We start from the raw sequence: 19642 nt of genomic DNA on the forward strand, positions 1-19642 counted from the left end.
ATATACAATCCTTTTTTTTCTGATCATACAACCATGATCAAAATGTACATTTGGCAACTAAGCTACAAATACAATACGACACTTTTCAGATTTGTGCATGTGTGCCTGTAGTCGTATATAAAAGAATGTTACTTTAACAATCTTTCTACAGAAACTTTTCAACGTTTGAAAAATGTAATTATAAGCAGCTCTCAGATTAGACAGTGGAATTTGGTTAATCATTATTATATTCTTTTTGTTTCTTCTTTCGAGGAACAAGCATGTAAATAGGTACTGTCTCGAGTTCTAGGACTCATAGAAATGATTGACCGTTTTGAATGGCGTATAAGTAACCGAGTTCACAATTTATTCTTTCAACGGTTACTCATTTTCCGGACGTGTGGACTGGACTGGAATGGACTGGACTTAACTGGAACAACATGAAATGATGTGTTTTTTGCCTAGTCTGGAAATCAAACCTTGATCTTGCGATCGCGGGTTCAAAACCCTATCCACTAGACTGCACCCCTTCAAATCAAAAAACATTAGAAAGTTACACAAGCAACAAAAGCATTAGTATTACACCAACAATCCTTCCACCACACATTATTATTAAATGTTCATTTCAAGCGTTTATACTTACTTCCCCAAGTTCGCCCGTAAATGATTTCCCATTGAATCCACCTATAGTTAGAGCAGTGAGTCTTTTACGGATAATTCCTTCAGAACATAATGATAAAATAAGAAGTATAAATATTAACATACAGAGTTTTGCGATTTATAATAATTTATATACAATTTCTCACACAAGATTTATGTTTTTCTCTGGCAAAAGAAAAAGATATTAATCATTCAGACATAGATATGATTTATGATTAATTTGAAATATTATTATTCCAATATCTAAATTGCTACTAAACAGAAATAGGTTATTCTTTATAAAATGCTACGTCTTTGTGGTGAGGAAACTAGTTTGAAGTATATAATTTGTTACTTGGATATAATTTATCTGACTTAATGAAGAACATATTGATATATGTGTATGTGCTTTTGCGCCATGGACAATATATGCTATACATTTATCAATAACTCCATATATATATATATATATATATATATATATTATATATATATATATATATATATATATATATATATATATATATATATATATATATATACAAAGTGAGAGAGGGAAACATTCTCATATACACGCATACATATATATACGGATGGATATATATAATATATATATATATATATATATACGGATGGATATATATAATATATATATATATATATATATATTATATATATATATATATTATATATATATATATATATGTATATATATAGATGTATATTACATATAAGTATATATAATATATATAAAAGGCTATCTATGTGTATATATATATATATATATATATATATATATTATACACACACACAAACATAAAAATACACACATATATATTATAAAGAGAGAGACAGAGATATAAAAAGATGAACTGAGATATTCTAATATTGTATACATGAGAGAATAGATGTGTGTATATGAGCGAAAGAGAGATAAAGAGGGGTGGGTAGAGACAGTGAGATAGACGGATAGATAGGTAAGGAGGTTATAAGTTATATTTTTACTATTTCTACGTTTTTAGGTTTCATGATTGTACATGTGCGTATGTATGCGTGTATAACAAAAGTCCTGGACTTCAGTCAGAGTTATAGTTACACAAACAAATACACACACACATTCTCCATATGTGCGTGTGACTATGTATAATTATGTGTTTTTCTGCATATGCGTGCATATACATATCTATATGTATGTGTGTGTATCTAAATTTAAACTGAGGAAGGTATTACGTAATGGATTCATTTCCTGTTATATATCATGCAAACTTGAAACGTACGAATTAAATTATTTCAAAATCATCAGTATTTGGTTTGACTTCATTATTACAACTCATAAGACTCGCTGTCAATACAAACTAGCTGGTCCATACTCTACTTATGCAGATACTCTATCAACGATTTGGAGTACTTTGCTGTATTTGGCTCGTGTCAAAAATTCCAGCAGTGTGTGTATGTGTGTGTGTGTGTGTGTGTGTGTGTGTGTGTGTGTGTGTGTGTGTGTGTGTGTGTGTGTGAAATATCTTGTGAAGTCTCTCATGAGTGCTACAAGTAGCAGAGAATAGAGGTACTACTTGTAACATAGTGGAATCATTGACATCTAAACTAGCTCCTCATCGGCGAGTCTGATGAGGTGGGTTGCTGGAAATTCTGCAGGACTGGAAGCAAAACTTGTCAAAGGGACAGATTAATCCAGTGTAGGTTAAACCGGGTTGGTGTCCTATGTGCCAGAAAAACACTGGGAGGCACCCCCACCACCACCACCACCATCACCACCACTACTATAACAACATCCTAAAAGCCCTGACTCACCCTCTTAAATTGATTTAGACGACTCTGACGAGAATCCATTAAGATCTGAAGATCGATTAAGGATGTTCATCATTTTTTTCTAATCGAGAAACAGCCTAATTAGTCTTGTTTATATTGGTACTGTGGAGGCGCAATGGCCCAGGGCATCGGATCGTGGTCGTAGGATCGTGGTTTCGATTCCCAGACCGGACGTTGTGAGTGTTTATTGAGCGAAAACACCTAAAGCTCCACGATGCTCCGGCAGGAGATGGAGGCGATCATTACTGTACTATTTCGCCACAAATTTCTCTCACTCTTTCTTCTGTTGGCCTGCTCGCTTAGCCAGCGGGGTGGTGTCATTTGAAGGCTAAAAAACAATGCAAAGCGCATTATGACCAGCGATGTGTAGCAACATCTGATGGCCTGGTCGGTCATGTGATCATATGATATAGGTACTATATAGGTTACATATTATCCTATGTGTACTTATCTTTTCTGCTGTCATGAATGTCGTTAATGTCAATGAATAAGCATTAATTTGGACAGCATGCACGAAAAGTTAATACCAAAAATGTCACCAATTTTGGTGGGTCTAAGGAGATCATAAGTACTACTGCTTCCCACCGTGACCTAGCTAAGAAAAAACAAATATTTATACATGTATATTATGATTTATTCTATTTTCACAATTTTACCGTCAGTCAAACTTCTTATCCAAGAGTAAGTTTGCTTACCTGTAAGTTTGCGTGATACAGTCACATCGTTGCAAGAAACGCGAAGTTCCCGGCTGTTATACATTAGAGTTAGATTGTTAAAACCGGGTTCCTATGGAGAAAGTACAGAAACATTTAAACACCTGGGTTATATTTTCTTTTTATCTATTTCTTTATAACGGTTGAAAATTTCCCATTGAAATTCAATGGCAATATTTGACGGAAGTGTTGTATTAAAAAAGATGATGATGATAGTGATGATGATGATGACGACAACGACGGCTATGAAGACGACGATGACGAGACGACGACGACGATGACGAGACGACGAGGACGATGACGAGACGACGACGACGAAGACGAGACGACGACGACGATGACGAGACGACGACGACGACGATGATGATGAAGACGATTATGGTGATGATGGTGGTGATGATGATGATGACGACGATGATGATGATGTTGATTATGGTGATGATGGTGGTGGTGATGATGATGATGACGACGATGATGATAGTGATGATGATGATGACGACGACGACGATGATGAAGGTGATGAAGGCGACGACGATGATGATGATAATGATGATGATGACGACTTTATCTTTCATCGTTTTGGATGTTTTAAAATAAGTTACCAGCTGAGCGCTGGTGTGATGTAATAAACTATCCCCCTCCTCAAAAATATCAGGCCTTGTGCCTAGAGTAGAAAGAGTAATTATTATTATTGTTATTATCATCATCATTATCCTCATCATCATCAACATCATCGTTGATGTCGTTGTCATCATACAGATGCTGCAAAGATCAGAAGATGGTCTCACCACGACAAACAGAGTGTCATGGAATGTGATTACAAAGGCGAGTCTGCCAAAACAGGAAACAAGGAAAGGATATATAAAAATATGGTTAGGAAAATGTGTGATGCGTGTCACAGAACAAAAGCTTTTTAGACAAGAAAATTCATGAGAATACACCAGGTGCTCCAGCTCGAACAGGCAAAGAAGAAGAAGAACATAGACACAATCCCAAAATTTTATGAAATAAAGTAGAAAGCAGATTTGATCTTTAACCGTGTCGTGAAGTTTCAGTATTCTGAGACAGTATTTTGGTGAAGCATAGTCCTGCAATACATCTATAGGTTTGTAGTAAATAAACACTATTTCTAGTCCAGTGAAATGCTTAATAATACTTAATAACTACCCTGCGCGCGTAAGCGAAAGCAAGTATTGTATTCGCTCGCCTTTGTTTGTCTGTGTGTTTGCAAAATTACTGGAAAATGGCTGTACGGATTTTCACCAAATTTGGCAGAAATACTCATTGGGTGAGTGGCTCGAACTCATTATTTTGGTTTGATTATCTTCAAAATTGGAGAATGGGTGAATCAAAATGTTTTATTATCTTTGTTTACATATGCACAAACGATAAGCAGAGGAATTAACTCTTGATGTCATTTTGTTGAAATATGAATTCATAGAGAATCTATTTATTAAATTAAATACTATTTTATCACTGAGTGCGCATAGGGTATGCATCACCGCTCCGATCCCATTTTCTTTTTTTTTTATGAAGTTGATGTGAATTCTGATTACCATTATTTCATAAAATCCTATGGTTGTTTTGAGAAGTTTGAAAATCTCATACTGAAACAAAAAACTGATCTTGTTTCTAAGTTCAACACCTTTAAATACATTAATACTATAGCAAGTAGAATCATTAGCTCGTCTTCCGGCTCTTTATATTTTCCCGTTATAATGGCAAAACATCTATATCACTAAAATATTTCAATGTTAAATTCTTTTAACACCTTTGAATTATTTATATCGCTACTTATTAAGCCGTGTATGTTAACCGAATATAGATTATATTCACGATACATCTCACGTCAATAGTCAACAAAGTACCTGACCCTTTTGAAATATACTCATTGCTGATTTTACATAATCCAGCTGTTCTCAAATTAACAGCAATTCTTAATGAAGCAATACAAAAGAATAGCAAGTTGAAATGGTCTGTTACGTGTTATATCTAAGAAGTTATCTATAGAGCAGCTATCTGATCTTGCACTCAATGTTCCAACTATTGTTCGGTTATAAAACAAAATAATAATCGAATTGATATGTACGACTTCTTTTTGAATTTACTGAAACCGTGCCGACGTGGTTTAAGTGGTAATTATATGAAACGTATTGTTCTGTTTTATCATCCCTTGTAAACGGGGAATCACTATAAAATATTAATGTGTCTAAAGAGGTTGAAATTACTTAGAAACAAGATCAGTTTTTAGATATAAACTAAGTTTCGTTTTATCTAAGAATAACATTTTTTACTAGCTTTAACGATTTTCTCCTTTGTTTATCATATATTCTACAGTATCTAGATTTAAACGATTATTATATTTAGTCTATAAAAGTACCAGATGACTGACAATTACACATTATTTCATTCAAATAAAAGGTGGTGGCTTGGCACAGTTATTAAAACGCCATACAAATTACTTTGCCGTATTTGTTCTGCTTCTTTACGTTTGGAATCCCAATTCTAATGAGATCAATTTTACCTTCCATTCTTCTGGGGTCGGCAAAATAATATACTAGCCAATTACTGGGATCAATTAAATCGATTGAATTCCTCATCCCAAGTTTCAGTCTTTGTAACAGTGTTACAAATAATTGTCACATTCAAATGTGAAAAGAATTCTGTGTGTGTGTGTGTGTGTGTGTGTGTCTACGTGAGTGCGTGTGTGTATGTGACTATGTGTTTATGTTTCTCCTGCACGCTACTTAACATCCGGCGCTGGTCTGTGTACGTCACCGTAACCTAGCAACTCGGTAAAAGTAACCGATAGATTAAGTACCAAACTTTAAGAATTCAGTACCATTTGTTCTGCGAATCCCCTCAAGGCTATGCCCCAGCATGACCGCAATCCAAGTTAAAGATAAACGAATTAGTTGTACAAACATCTACATACGAAATTGCCTAAATTATGAAAATATGAACATTATGAATGCATGTATCGACATGTGATTAATGATTTCAATTTGCAATGACATGGTACTGAGTTCGATCTTGCTATGCTGCACTTTGGGGAAGTGCCTTCTAATACGACATTCAACAAAAGCAAATCCGGCGAATGAAATTCTATAGATGAAAACTGTGTGGGATCATGCCTGAGGCACTTTACTTGATCTAGTGTCGTTTGACTTAATCCGTTACTCGACTTAGCATCACTAACTCGCTTTAAGTAATGTTGCCGTAGTCCACTCTATTCTAAATACGAGTACGAAGTCGCTGATCTTTGGGTAACTCATGAGTTCCTCCTTTTATTTTTCAATTCCAATGCCCTTTAAAATGGACAAGAATGGTCAAGGACGCTATCCTTATTGCTCTTACAAAACAATGGAAGAAAATGTGGATTATAATGAAAACTGTAAAGATATGGTTTACTAAATAATCTTTCACTCACGCTGTAACATGTAAAATCACTCACCTTATCTAGCGTTATGTTTTCTTGCCCTAGGTTGGTTACAACTTGAAAGACATATTTCTCTCCCTCAATTGCAGCAGAAATAGACGGGCCATCCAGATTTGAGCTTCCATCATTTGCAAAAATAATTTGTCGATCAGAAGTTTGAGCTGTACTCAAGATGGATAACGTAATGTAGAGACCTTGACGAAACGCAACATCGGAAAAACGCCAAATAGTCATTCGACTATTGGGGGAGAAGAGAGCTGTACCATTATTGGAAAGCATGACTTTGACAGAGTAAAGTGGTAAATTATTATTAGATTTATCGAGGAGATCAGCTTCGAAATTAAGAAGCAAAGAAGGGTTGCATCGGAGTTGATCTAAAAATAATATATTTAGAATGAATCAAATCAATAAGTTAAGATTAATGGCGATATATAAAATTGTCATTCATAATATGCATGAAATGTCAAAACTGAAACATAAAATGTTTGTGATTTATTCTCATTCAGTATATTGGAAATAGTTTAACGTAAATACTTCCCCTAAGTAATGATTCACGTAAAACCATATGTGTGTATCAGAATAATAATTTTTTTTTGGTCTGGTAATTATAAATGCCAATCAATCGTACAAACACATACAAGAAAATGTACACATATATATGTAAATATGTTTAGACCTATAAATATATGTATCTGTGTGTATGTGTGTGAGATGCCTTTTAATGCCTCCATCGTTTCTTTTTTTTTTTTTTTCGCCATATCCACATCTGCAAATTCCACAGCCTCAGCTTTCGTCACCGATGATGATCTTCAAATAAAACGCCCGGATCAACTTCCAACTGTTCTTCTAGTTCACGACACGCATTCATTTGTGAATAATTTTGATTTCCTGTGAGCAAGCGAGGCACAAATTTTGCTGCAAATCTTCTCATTCGCAATTCCTCGCTCAAAATTCGTTGGCAGGAGCTCCAGGACACACCAGCCATATCAACTAGTTCGTGAATTATTTGGTGACGGTCTTCCAAGATCAATTCATGAATTTTCATGATGTTTTCATTCGTCTGGGAGGTCGACAATCGCCTTGAACGAGATTGGTCATCAAGCGACTAGTCACCATTCTTAAAGCGTGACAATCACTCATAAATGCGTGTTTTGCTCGTGGCAGCAGCCTTGTACGCTGTTTGAAGCATGACAACTATTTCGACCGCCGTTTTCCCCAGCAGAAAACAGGATTTCACGGAAGCATGCTGTTCCTCCATTTCAGCCATCGCAAATATCGACGAACAGGTTGAGAGGCACTGCAAGAACAGGCGTAAAAGGCCACGGTATGGCTACTCCAGAAGACACTGGTCGCATCCAACGGCCTCGAACGGAGGAAGCCTGAACTACAACAGGCTTATCCCATTGAGGACGTTTCTGTTTACTTGTGGTACCCCTTCGTATGTTCGCTTGTATATATGTATTTGTATGTGTGAGTATGTATATATATATAGGCGCAGGTGTCACTATGTAGTTCAGTCTCACTGCTGGGTACCTTGAGTAAGTGTCTTCTACGATAGATTCGGGCGGATCGAATACTTGTGGCTGGATTTGGTAGACCTCCATCACTTGACAACCTATGCTGGTGTGTTTACGTTCCTCCGTAAATTAGCGGTTCGGCTAAAGCGACAAGTAGAATAAGTACTAGGCGTACAGTGAATAAGTCCTGGGTTCGAATTGTTCGACTAAAGGCGGTGCTCCAGCATAGGCGCAGTCAAATGACTGAAACTAGTAAAATAGTAATATATATGTGAATATATATATGTATGTATGTATGTATGTATGCTTATTTTTCCTTATTCTTTTCTGTTGAGGAGCGTAAGCTCGAAACGTAAAATACTTTCTCACTTCCCGAGCGCCACACTGATATACCTACTTGTTGTTCATACACCTGTCTTCGTCTTATATTTTTCTGTAAATTTCAACGATATACATGACACCTACACATCAGAAAATTCAGTATTTCTGACATTGGCTGAGTGTTAAGTAGCTTGCTTCCAACCACGTGGTTCCGAGTTCATTTCCACTACATGGTATCTTGGGCAAGTCTCTTCTGCTATAGCTGCGGGCCGACCAAAGCCTTGTGAGTGGTTTGGTAGATGGAAACTGAAAGAAGCCCGTCGCATATATATATATATATATATATATATATATATATATATATATATATATATATATATATATGTATGTATGTATTACGGACATGTACTTGCATACCAAGTGACCTGATCTTAGATCGTGTGCTGAAACAAAAACAATTGCAGCGTGGAAGATATTTATAAACCATTTTAAAACACAAAAACCGTTAGATTCACTTCAACTTTTAAATTTAATTTGTCAAAATATTTTCGTCGCTTTCAGACCGCGACATGTTCAATAACAAAATTCCGTGCTGTTTGTGTTTGTCCCCCCTTTATCGTTTGACAACCGATGTTGGTGTGTTTGCGTCCCCGTAACTTAACGGCTTGGCACATGAGACCGATAACATAAGTACAAGGCTTACAAAACAATAAGAACTGGGGTGGGCCGATTTGCTCGACTAAAGGCAGTGCTCCAGCATGGCCGCAGTCAAGTGACTAAAACATATAAAAGAGTACAAGAATAAAAAATTATCAATTCATTAAATTAACAAACTTTCAGTGTACAAAGTAATTATTGAGACTGCATCAAAACCGGATGCAGATTGCTGGATGGGAATTAATTATAATGCCACATTTCATTAGGATTATCTCCTTCCTTTTCCTCGATATTATCATGATTATCATCATTATCATTATCAGCATCAGCAGCATCCTTGTTGGATAACTTATTCATATACTCTTTTACTCTTTTTCAGTCATGTGACTGCGGGGGTAATGCTGGAGTACCGCCTTTAGTCGTGCAAATCTACCCCAGGACTTATTCTTTGTAAGCCTAGTACTTATTCTATCGGTCTCTTGTGCCGAACCGCTTACGGGGACGTAAACACACCAGCATCGGTTTGTCAAGTGATGTTGGGAGGACAAATAGAGACACACACATACATATATACATATATACGACGGGCTTCCTTCAGTTTCCGTATACCAAATCCACTCACAAGGCTTTGGTCGGCCCGAGGCTATAGTAGAAGGCTATATATTACTGTGATTCCAATCAAGCTAACTTAGTATTCCATATATATTTATTGAGCCAAGGGCTCATTGGACCAGTTACCTTGTTTCCCGGTTTTTACGGCGTATAAGTGGTCGAGAAAATATTCCTCCCGATAGGAACTCCAGTTCGAAGCAGACTTACCTATACTCATTTCACTAACTATCCTAAGTAAACATGATTCAGAAGACAAATCTACGATGTAGTGAACTTTGTTATGTTGTATCACCTCAATTACGAAAGTTGATGATTTTATGGAAAACTACAAGAACTCCGAAATTTATTATTTTAGGGTCAAAAGTTTCAATGAAACTAATTGCGTCAACGTACAATATAAGAAAGAAACAATTTCATTTGATAAATATACATCTGAATACAAACCTTCGTGTCTTCTGGTGGCATTTGTGTCAGTAATACATAGGCAATGATCTTTACTGTAAATGGTTCCTGGTGCACAATTCCGTGTGAAATTTCTATTAACAGTCATTTCTATGTAACTGTATACGTTGTGTGGATTAGGTAGAAATGGGCAACTTCCTGAAAATGAAAACATGATGTTTAGTATTTATGTTTGTTATATTATATCATATTATATCATATTAAATTATTTATAGATGCATGAAGCTCTGCACCGTCCTTAGCACTGATAGTTTGGTTACCATTTACGTGTGTATACACAAATCTATATATATATGTATGTGCGTTGGTTCAAGGGATAGAGAGAGAGAGAGAGAGAGAGGCAGACAGACAGACAGATAGACTGACAGACAGATAGACAGATAGACAGAAAGACAGGTAGACAAACAGACAGACTATTACAAAGAAATAGGTCTTGAATAACTGTCCTACGTTTAATTTTCTAGTGTATAAAGCGTATTTAAATCGTGTGTAGATTAAGATCTTACTAGAACTACACTTACAAAGCCAGACATGTTTTACTCAAAAGTTTCTACATCGTGCATCTAAAAACATATCCCCATTGGTCATTAAACTATAAATTAATCATCTACTACCAATTATAATTTCTAAATTTCTCTTATTTTCTTCTCATTTACTTCCTTCCATTAATATTTCCTTTTCAAATCTTCCTATTGTGCGCGTCCTACTATCATTTGGCATATTATACAATGGCTGCAGACCATTTATTTAAGAGTACACGTCTACTGAACAATAGCACTTAGTCTAGTCTGTTTTAATATACTTGTGACTGTTTGGTTGTATGGTTGTCTGTGTATGCATGTGTGTGCATGCCTGTACGTATGCGTCTGTATGCATAAACATGTGTATGTAATAGGTGAATAGAACAAACGCCAAAAATCTATTAAAGTTGCTTTAGCCGAGTTACTTCATTTTGGAAAATATTATTGCTACACCTATTCAAAAGGCAACTATACAAAATGTATTCCCCCGTTTACGAAATAAATAATGTAGGTGGGGTAAAAGATTGATTCAAAGCATTGAAGTAGTAAATTGTTTCATAAGATAAACCGGTTCTAGTTTAACTGAAGTGTTTAAAACGAATTAATTGGAGATAAATCTACTGAGTTATTAAATTCTTTGTCGCAATTAGAATGGGAAACTTCCTTGCTTATTATTCTTTTTCGGGAGTATTTTTAAATTCCAAAGAAGTTAATATTGGCTGGAACGTTAACACGTCTGTTGCGTCTCTTTTAAATTGCGTGATCACAAATCATTTTAAATTGCTAAACTTCGAATATGAAAGTGATTATTTCCCTTTTATTTCTGAAAGATAATATTCTTTTAAGAAAGTAATCTGCTTTATACATGTAAAACTATTCAGCCTCAAATATAATATTTAGCGTTATTTTTCTAATTTGGATGTCAACCAATACAAGACGTTAACAAAAGCTCATGTGACTGACATTTACAATTAATCTACGGTTCATTATGTCTGGCAACAAAACTAGTTGCTTATGATCAAATACGAGAGTTGTATGCAAAGTAAAACAAAACCCAGAAATTTGATAAGAAGTTGAGTACAAAATACCTATGTTAATAATTATTTATTAATTGTGGATATACAGCGACTTGATTTGGAAACATTTTTATGGACAATGAAGTGTAAGTCAGAAAAGGCTTTATCAGTGCACGCCAGCCACGAGAATTTGTCGATCTAAAAGATGAAAGGTAGCTGGAACTAATAGGCAGGCAGTTTAAATAGGACATTCGCGCAGCAGACCAAGTCAAACGTTAGCTAATATTATGAGTAACAACACTGAATCACCAAATTACCCCGGTGACTATGAACTGCAACGGTCTGCTGAATCAGAACTGACTTGAACCTAAAGGACGATTATTGCATTACCTAAGCCGTTGAAACCAAATTCTTTCAAACATCCCACTATTGTCACTTTTATATGTGCGTCGTATGATTAGGAATCTACTCAATATAGTTTGCGAGCTATCTACCCTGAAAGAATTGTGAGCTGTAAAACTATCAACTTTCACGGTAAAACTTTAATACATATTAGAAAGAAAACCAATTAATCGTTCTGTGATGTACCATCTATTGTATCAGACTGGTTCAAATTCACAGATGTAGATATTCAAAAGGGATTGCATAGTTTCTAGCAATTTTTAAGTGATCATATTAAATTTTCACGAGATAGCAACGCTAAAGATATTGGCAGTATATTATTATTATTGATAACATATCGAAGAAAGCAATCTTTGATGCCACAGAACACCAGCCAGAGACTACTTATATTTGTATCTGTTTTGACTTAGCGGGAAAACATCTTTTCAATAATTAAAACCTTCCTAAAATTTAGCGTGAATGAGACTGTTTCGACAAATACAACATTGCTTACGACTCTATTGATCGTATGACTTAAATTGATCTAAGCCTCTCTTGACAGTATTATTATTTTGGTTGTTATATTTATTTCGGCTGCATTATTTCGATTGATGTACAAGTATATGTGTGCGAGTTTATCGTAGAGCGATAACAAAACCTGACGATTTGCTGGTTTTCAGATTTACCGTTCCTATTATAAATTATGCCATTCTGAAACATTTACTCCATGAGAATAGAAGTTTGAAAAACTTAAATGTATTGAGAATTACCTACTTTCAGTTGCGTTTTCCACAGTAGATTGTTCTTCAAAAACTGTTACGGTATTTTCTAATAAGTAAAACAAAAGAAAGTGTTTAAAAATTCGCATAGAAAATCATATTGAATTAATTATATCTTAAAATATTCTTGTTTAATTCAACATTTGTTGAGATTTACAGGGAATATTAAAAAAGAATTTTGAGCTATATTGCGAGGTTTTAATAATATTCTAACACTAACTGGCTTGAAATTACAGCTGAAAAAATATTTAGAAATATGGTCTTTACTTTTACCTTCATATTTACTATTTCTCAATATAATAGTATGTCAAACGTTGCTCCACTTGATACTTCAGATCAGTGAGCCTCAGCAATTTGTAGCTCAGCGTCCCTTTCCCATATTTTGCCCCAAAATGCAACAGAATATCTTAATCAAAAACTAATTGTAATGATTCTAATTGCAATGATTCTAAGTGTTTTTAAAGTAACCCATCCATCACTAGCCTCTTTTCACATATTTGCACTAATACCTCCTAAGGTAATTTCTGGTAGAAATTAATAAAAGAAGGTTAGAAAAAATATTATGAAATTATACTAGATTTTTGTATATCATTAATCATGTCCCTTCTTCTTTATTAAACACTATATACTATTCACATTCTAATTACAACGAAGATATAATATCTATTTAAAATATAAATTTTTTGCCAGGTTTAAACATTTTACCTCTAAGAAAATTCAGAACCCATTTAAATACCCAGAGGCCCCTTGAGGCCTGTACCCCTTTTGTGAGACCACATGTTATTAATCGCTGCTTTAGATCACAATGAGTGACGTAATTTATAAGTATGTATTGCTAATAACGACACAGTTCCAAAATTTCTCTTATAAAGTGCTTTTGTTTTCTCTAGCCTTCAACTATAAGTAGATTATATATGTGTTTTTATATATACGTGTGTGTGTGTGTGGTGTGTGTATGTCATTATTCAGTTTTATTTCCAGTGTTCTTACCAATAGGGAAAGAACCGGTTTCTAACCTAGATCCAAAGCTCCTTCATTGGAAGTTCAACATCAGCAACTGGGTAAATTTTTACGCATATATACATGCATGTATGTATTTATGTATGCATGTATGTATGCATGTATGTATGTATGTATGTATGTATGTATGTATGCGTGTAGATTTGTATGTTTTGTTTTATGTCTGCTCATGCATCTACTTACATATCTAGATATACTCATGTATACATAAATGATAAACTTCCGAAAAGTTTTACATATCTTTACTGTTCCAGTTATAGTTTGGATCTGTAGTCTTCGAATCAGTTTTCTCCTTTCTGGTTTTCAGAAGCCTAACTTCTCAAGATTAGTATCTAGGCAGTTTGTTACATATGCATGTATGTATGTATGTATGTACGTACGTACGTACGTATGTATGTATGTATGTATGTATGTATGTATGTATGTATGTATGTATGTATGTATGTATTTATGTATGTATGTATTTATGTATGTAGGTATGTATGTATGCGACGTGCTGGTAGTATCGTTAACACGCTGGACAAAATGCTTAATATTTCGTCTGCCGTTACGTTGTGAGTTCAAATTCCGCCGAGGTCGACTTTGCCTTTCATCCTTTCGGGGTCGATTAAATCAGTACCAGTTACGCACTGGGGTCGATATAATCGACTTAATCTGTTTGTCTGTCCTTGTTTGTCCTCTCTATGCCTAGCTCCTTTTGGGTAGTAAAGAAATAGATATTTCGTCCGTCGCTACGTTCACAGTTCAGTTTCTGCCGTAGTCGACTTTGCCTTTTATCCTTTCGAGGTCGATAAATTAAGTACCAGTGAAACACTGGGGTCGATGTAATTGACAAATCCCCTCCCCAAAAACTTCAAACCTTGAGCTTTTAGTAGAAATAATTTTTTTTTTGTAAGGCCCAGTACTCATAAGACCTGTTACCGGTTTCCATGGCATATAAGTGGTTGAGCAGATCCGGTTCCTTTAAGTTAACACATAGAGAAATGTGCAGGTAACATCAAACCAAATTTCAAAGTTTTCCCCTTCTACCAGTGCAAAGATACAATTTCTTTACAAGAACGTTTAAATAAAGGACATTTTTTCATCGAAAAATACAGAACACGTCTAAATATGCACGCATAACCAACTTTGATCTGTATACATATTTTAATTCACAATTACATCACTACATATTTATCCCCACTAAATTAGTTTTCGAATTTTTGTGTATATATACATTTCCTCAGCCCATCGAAAGCTGAACAGTTATTTCCCCTGCCCACAATAATAACGATAACCAATTACCTCCCCTGAGATTTTTCTACTTGTTGAATCATTCACTTATAAATTTCATGCACAACATGGACCAAAACATTTGTTAAGAGCATACGTATTTAAATAAATGTTAATGTCATGAATAGACAAAGTGAAACCGGTCGACAAACACAATACAAGATATATTAAAAATGATATTATTAAAACGATGTAAACTGTGTGCATTTTTCTTCTTATATATATATATATATATATATATATATACATATATATATATATATATATATATATATAATATATATATATATATACATACATACTTATATACATACATACATATATATACATATATATGTGTGTGTGTGTCCATATATACGCCTATAACTTCTGTTTGTGTGTGTGTGTTTGTGTGTGTGTGTGTGTGTGTGTGTGTGTGTGTGTGTGTGTGTGTGTGTGTGTGTGTGCGTACAGGTTATAGTCGTAGCATTTTGCCTTTAAATCAACGACACAAAATATATTACATATGGAATGTTTTAACTTAACTATGAATGGTAATATACCACGTCAGAAATTGTAGCATACAAATGTATATTTGGACACATGCCTAAATTATTATCTTTCTTTGGGTCATTGGTATTTCCCATAATTCTTATTTCGAAATAGCTATTATATCAAAATACATTAAGCGAAAACCCATAAGTCGTTGCTAGGTATTTTCTTGAACAATACATAATTAGTAATTATTTTCTCTACTACCGTAAATAATACGAACTGGCTGATTTCCAATGAACATAATACATCGATACACAGAATTCTGAAAAAAATTCAGTCTGCTCTTAGTTTTCTAGTTTTAAATTCATTGTGAAAGACAGCTAAATCCAACAACACAATTCTCACATTAACGTTAATATCTGTATTAATAATGAACAGTCATGAATATTTAAGGAACATCAAGTCTTGCGAAGTGGTTTGAATTAGTTGGTGCCATATTGTGTCCCATATGTCTGGCGTAAATGGACATTCATACGCAAATACAGATATCTTAATACGATTTGTACTATCTCTTGTATTTAATCTGTTACTTGTTTCAGTTATTGGATAGCGGCCATGCTGGGGTACCACTTTGAAGAGTCATTTTAGTCGATCACATCGACCACAGTGCTTATTTATGCCTCGCACATAATTTATAGACCTCTTTGGCCGAACCGCTAAGTTTCTGAGATGTAAACAACCAACACTGGATGTCAAGCTGTGTGGAGGACACAAACACAAACACAAAGTCACACATGCACATACACACACATATACACACGCGCGCACGCACGCACACATACCGTATACACACGAGGGATTTCCTGTCTGCCAAATTCATTCACAAGGCATTGGTCGACCCGTGACAAGGAGAAGAACTTGGCCCAAGCTGCCACGCATTAAAACTGAACCTGAAACCACATTGTTGCAACGCTAGTTTCTTAACCACATCCTCATACCTACGTCAATAGATGAAGGTCTCTTGAATGAACTTGTAAATGGCTTTCAGAAATATTACAAAAAGTAGGAGTGGTTGTGTGGTAAGTAGCTTGCTTACGAACCACGTGGTTCTGGGTTCACCTTGGGTAAGTGTCTTCTACTATAGCCTCGGGCCGACCAAAGCATTGTGAGTGGATTTGGCAAACTGAAACTGAAAGAAGCCCGTCGTATATATGAATATATAAATGTGTGTGTGTGTGTATATGTGTTTTGTCGATGCCCCCAGACGATGAAGTAGTCTAGCCCAATACGTAGATATAGAGGGAGAAGACTAGAGCTTAAGCAATCGGAGTAGGAGCAGAGAGTAGTAGTAGAGGTCATCGGAACGTGCGACATAACAATATGTTTGTGTGCCTGTGTTTGTCCCCCCAACATCGCTTGACAACCGATAGTGGTGTGCTTACGTCTCCGTAACCTAGCGGTTCAGCAAAAGAGACCGATAGAATAAGTACTAGGCTTCCAACGAATAAGTCATGGGGGACGATTTGCTCGGCTAAAGGCGGTGCTCCAGCATGGCCGCAGTCAAATGACTGAAACAAGTAAAAGAGTAAAAGAGTTATGCAAGAGTAGACTTTTCTATTTATTTTACTCTGTAAAGCGGTTCGGCAAAAGAGACCGATAGAAAAAGTACCAGGCTTTAAATAATAAGGACTGGTGTCGATTCATTGGATTAAAATTCCTCAAGGAATGGCCACAGTTCCATGACTGAAAAGAAGTAAGAGCTAGAAATTCAACTAACGACCGTGTATCTCAGAAGATCCAGGTTTCGTATTTTACGAGTTAGCTTTCAGAAAACGTACCAATTCCTCTAATCAGTGTCATTAATTCATAGACAGTTAAGGAATTATTTGTTACGGCACTTATATAATTTTGAAATCAAGTTGAAAATAATAGTAAAATCCGTCGTAACACTTATATGAACACGGTTTTTACTATTATTTTCAACTTGATTTCAAAACATTGGTTACTCTTTTACTCTTTTAATTGTTTCAGTCATGTGACTGTAGCCATGCTGGTGGAGCACCGCCTTTAGTCGAGCAAATCGACCCCAGACCTTTTTCTATCGGTCTCTTTTGCCGATCCGCTAAGTTATGGGGACGTAAACACACCGGCATCGGTTGTCAAGCGATATTGGGGGATAAACACAGACACACCAACATACACACACGCATACATATATATATATATATATATATATATATATATATATATATATATATATTCATATATACAACGGGCTTCTTTCAGTTTCCGTCTACCAAATCCACTCACAAGTGTTTGGTCGGCCCGAGGCTATAGTAGAAGCCACTTGCCCCAGGTGCCACGCAGTGGGACTGAACCCGGAACCATTTGGTTCGTAAGCAAGCTACTTATGACACAGCCACTCCTACGCCTATGGATGGAAAGACGTTTACAGCACCTAGGTTTTCCAAGCGGTTACCCATCTAAGTACTAACTAGGCTCGACTTTTCTTAACTTCGGTGATCGGACGAGAACCGAAGCGTAATTTTCAAAGTTCCATTTTGTCTGTATTAGTGCATAGGAAAACATTATTTCAGTGTGGCATTTAGTAAGGATAATACCAAGAGAGTTAATCACACCTTAAGAATGGTTAGAGCAGAATATAAGTGGCATTTATCAACCACCATATTGTTTGCTAGTAATAAGCATTGCAGTACAATAACTTTTGGTATGTAAGATTCATTACGTTTCTCTGGAAATATTCTAAAACTTCTCACGTTGATGAACCTCGTAAATTAGTTTATCTTTAACAAATGTTTTAATAATATGGAACAACTGGGATGAGGATACTCAAACTGTGTGCTTCATTTCTAGCAATTAATTCTCCAGAGTCATCAATTATAATTAGTGACATTCGTGTCTTGGAGGATCCGAATTCTTCCTGCTACACTACTAATTATCATTGATAACAATTGAACGCTTGGCAATTTTGGTCAGTAAATCAAATCACTCAGAAAAATACATAAATTGGTTGTTCACATTTGATATTTTTAGATTGGTACTTTGTTTACAGATTCTGTCTTCCATTCGAATTGATTGCCAAAATAAAAGTTTCATCCCCAACAGATGCCATCAAAATGTTGCCAAACGTTTAGAGCCACAGAGAACCACATAGCTACACAAAAACACATACACACGTACGCACACACGCGCTCTCTCGCGCACGCATATATACACATTGTTGAGATCATAACAAGTTTATAAACCTCGAGAGAACGTGAAATAATTTGCCCATCTCCCAAGAGACAGTATAGCTGAAATCCAAACTATAGAAAAATAGGAAGCCGCAGATAAGCTTTAGTATATTTTTATTTATTTATTTATTTATGCGCCCTTTTCATGCCTAGCCAGGCTCTTGGGCCCGGTTTGCCGGTTTCTGTGGTGTATGTGTTCCCCTCCCCAGCTGAAAGGGGCGCCAGTCAATCGCAGCGTTACTCAAGAAACAAGAAGAAAGAGTGAGAGAAAGTGGGGGCGAAAGAGTACAACAGGGGTCGCTACCACCCCCTGTCGGAGCCTCGTGGAGCTTTAGGTGTTTTCGCTCAATAAACACAGACAACGCCCGGTCTGGGAATCGAAACCGCGATCCTCTGACCGCGAGTCCGCTGCCCTAACCACTGGGCCATTGCGCCTCCACCTTTAGTAGATTTAAATGATGTAATTGAAATCCTTATCATGCAAAATAATGTGGTTGCTTCATGATATATTATCTGAGTACATAGCTGATATATCGAAAGATCTTAAGACAGCATATGACTGCAACTTTAACAAATGAACCTTTCCCATCCACGAAATCATATATTGCGTATTGTAGAAAGCATATTAGAGATACTGTTGTACATCATACAGAATGGTTGGAAGTCTTCAAAATCACGAAGGAACACTATTGTTCTCAAATAATTCTTATACGTAAACACACTAATCTTTCTATTATATAACTATCTTCATACAAGGAA

General features: G+C 35.6%; 1 protein-coding gene across 1 annotated transcript in view; it reads right to left on the reverse strand.

Annotated features, from left to right (window-relative positions):
* The window catches only part of LOC118764496 (shell matrix protein-like), a 33940-nt gene that overhangs the window by 2728 nt on the left and 11570 nt on the right, over nucleotides 1-19642 (reverse strand). Inside the window, exons 3-7 of the mRNA XM_036505271.1 lie at nucleotides 12859-12912; nucleotides 10149-10304; nucleotides 6613-6971; nucleotides 3141-3231; nucleotides 623-699 (exon numbers count right to left, since the gene is read on the reverse strand). Coding sequence (XP_036361164.1) covers nucleotides 623-699; nucleotides 3141-3231; nucleotides 6613-6971; nucleotides 10149-10304; nucleotides 12859-12912 — 737 coding nt within the window. The remainder of the gene's footprint in view (nucleotides 1-622; nucleotides 700-3140; nucleotides 3232-6612; nucleotides 6972-10148; nucleotides 10305-12858; nucleotides 12913-19642) is intronic.

Source organism: Octopus sinensis, linkage group LG8, assembly GCF_006345805.1.
Source record: "Octopus sinensis linkage group LG8, ASM634580v1, whole genome shotgun sequence".
In the NCBI taxonomy this organism is placed as follows: Eukaryota; Metazoa; Mollusca; class Cephalopoda; order Octopoda; family Octopodidae; genus Octopus; species Octopus sinensis.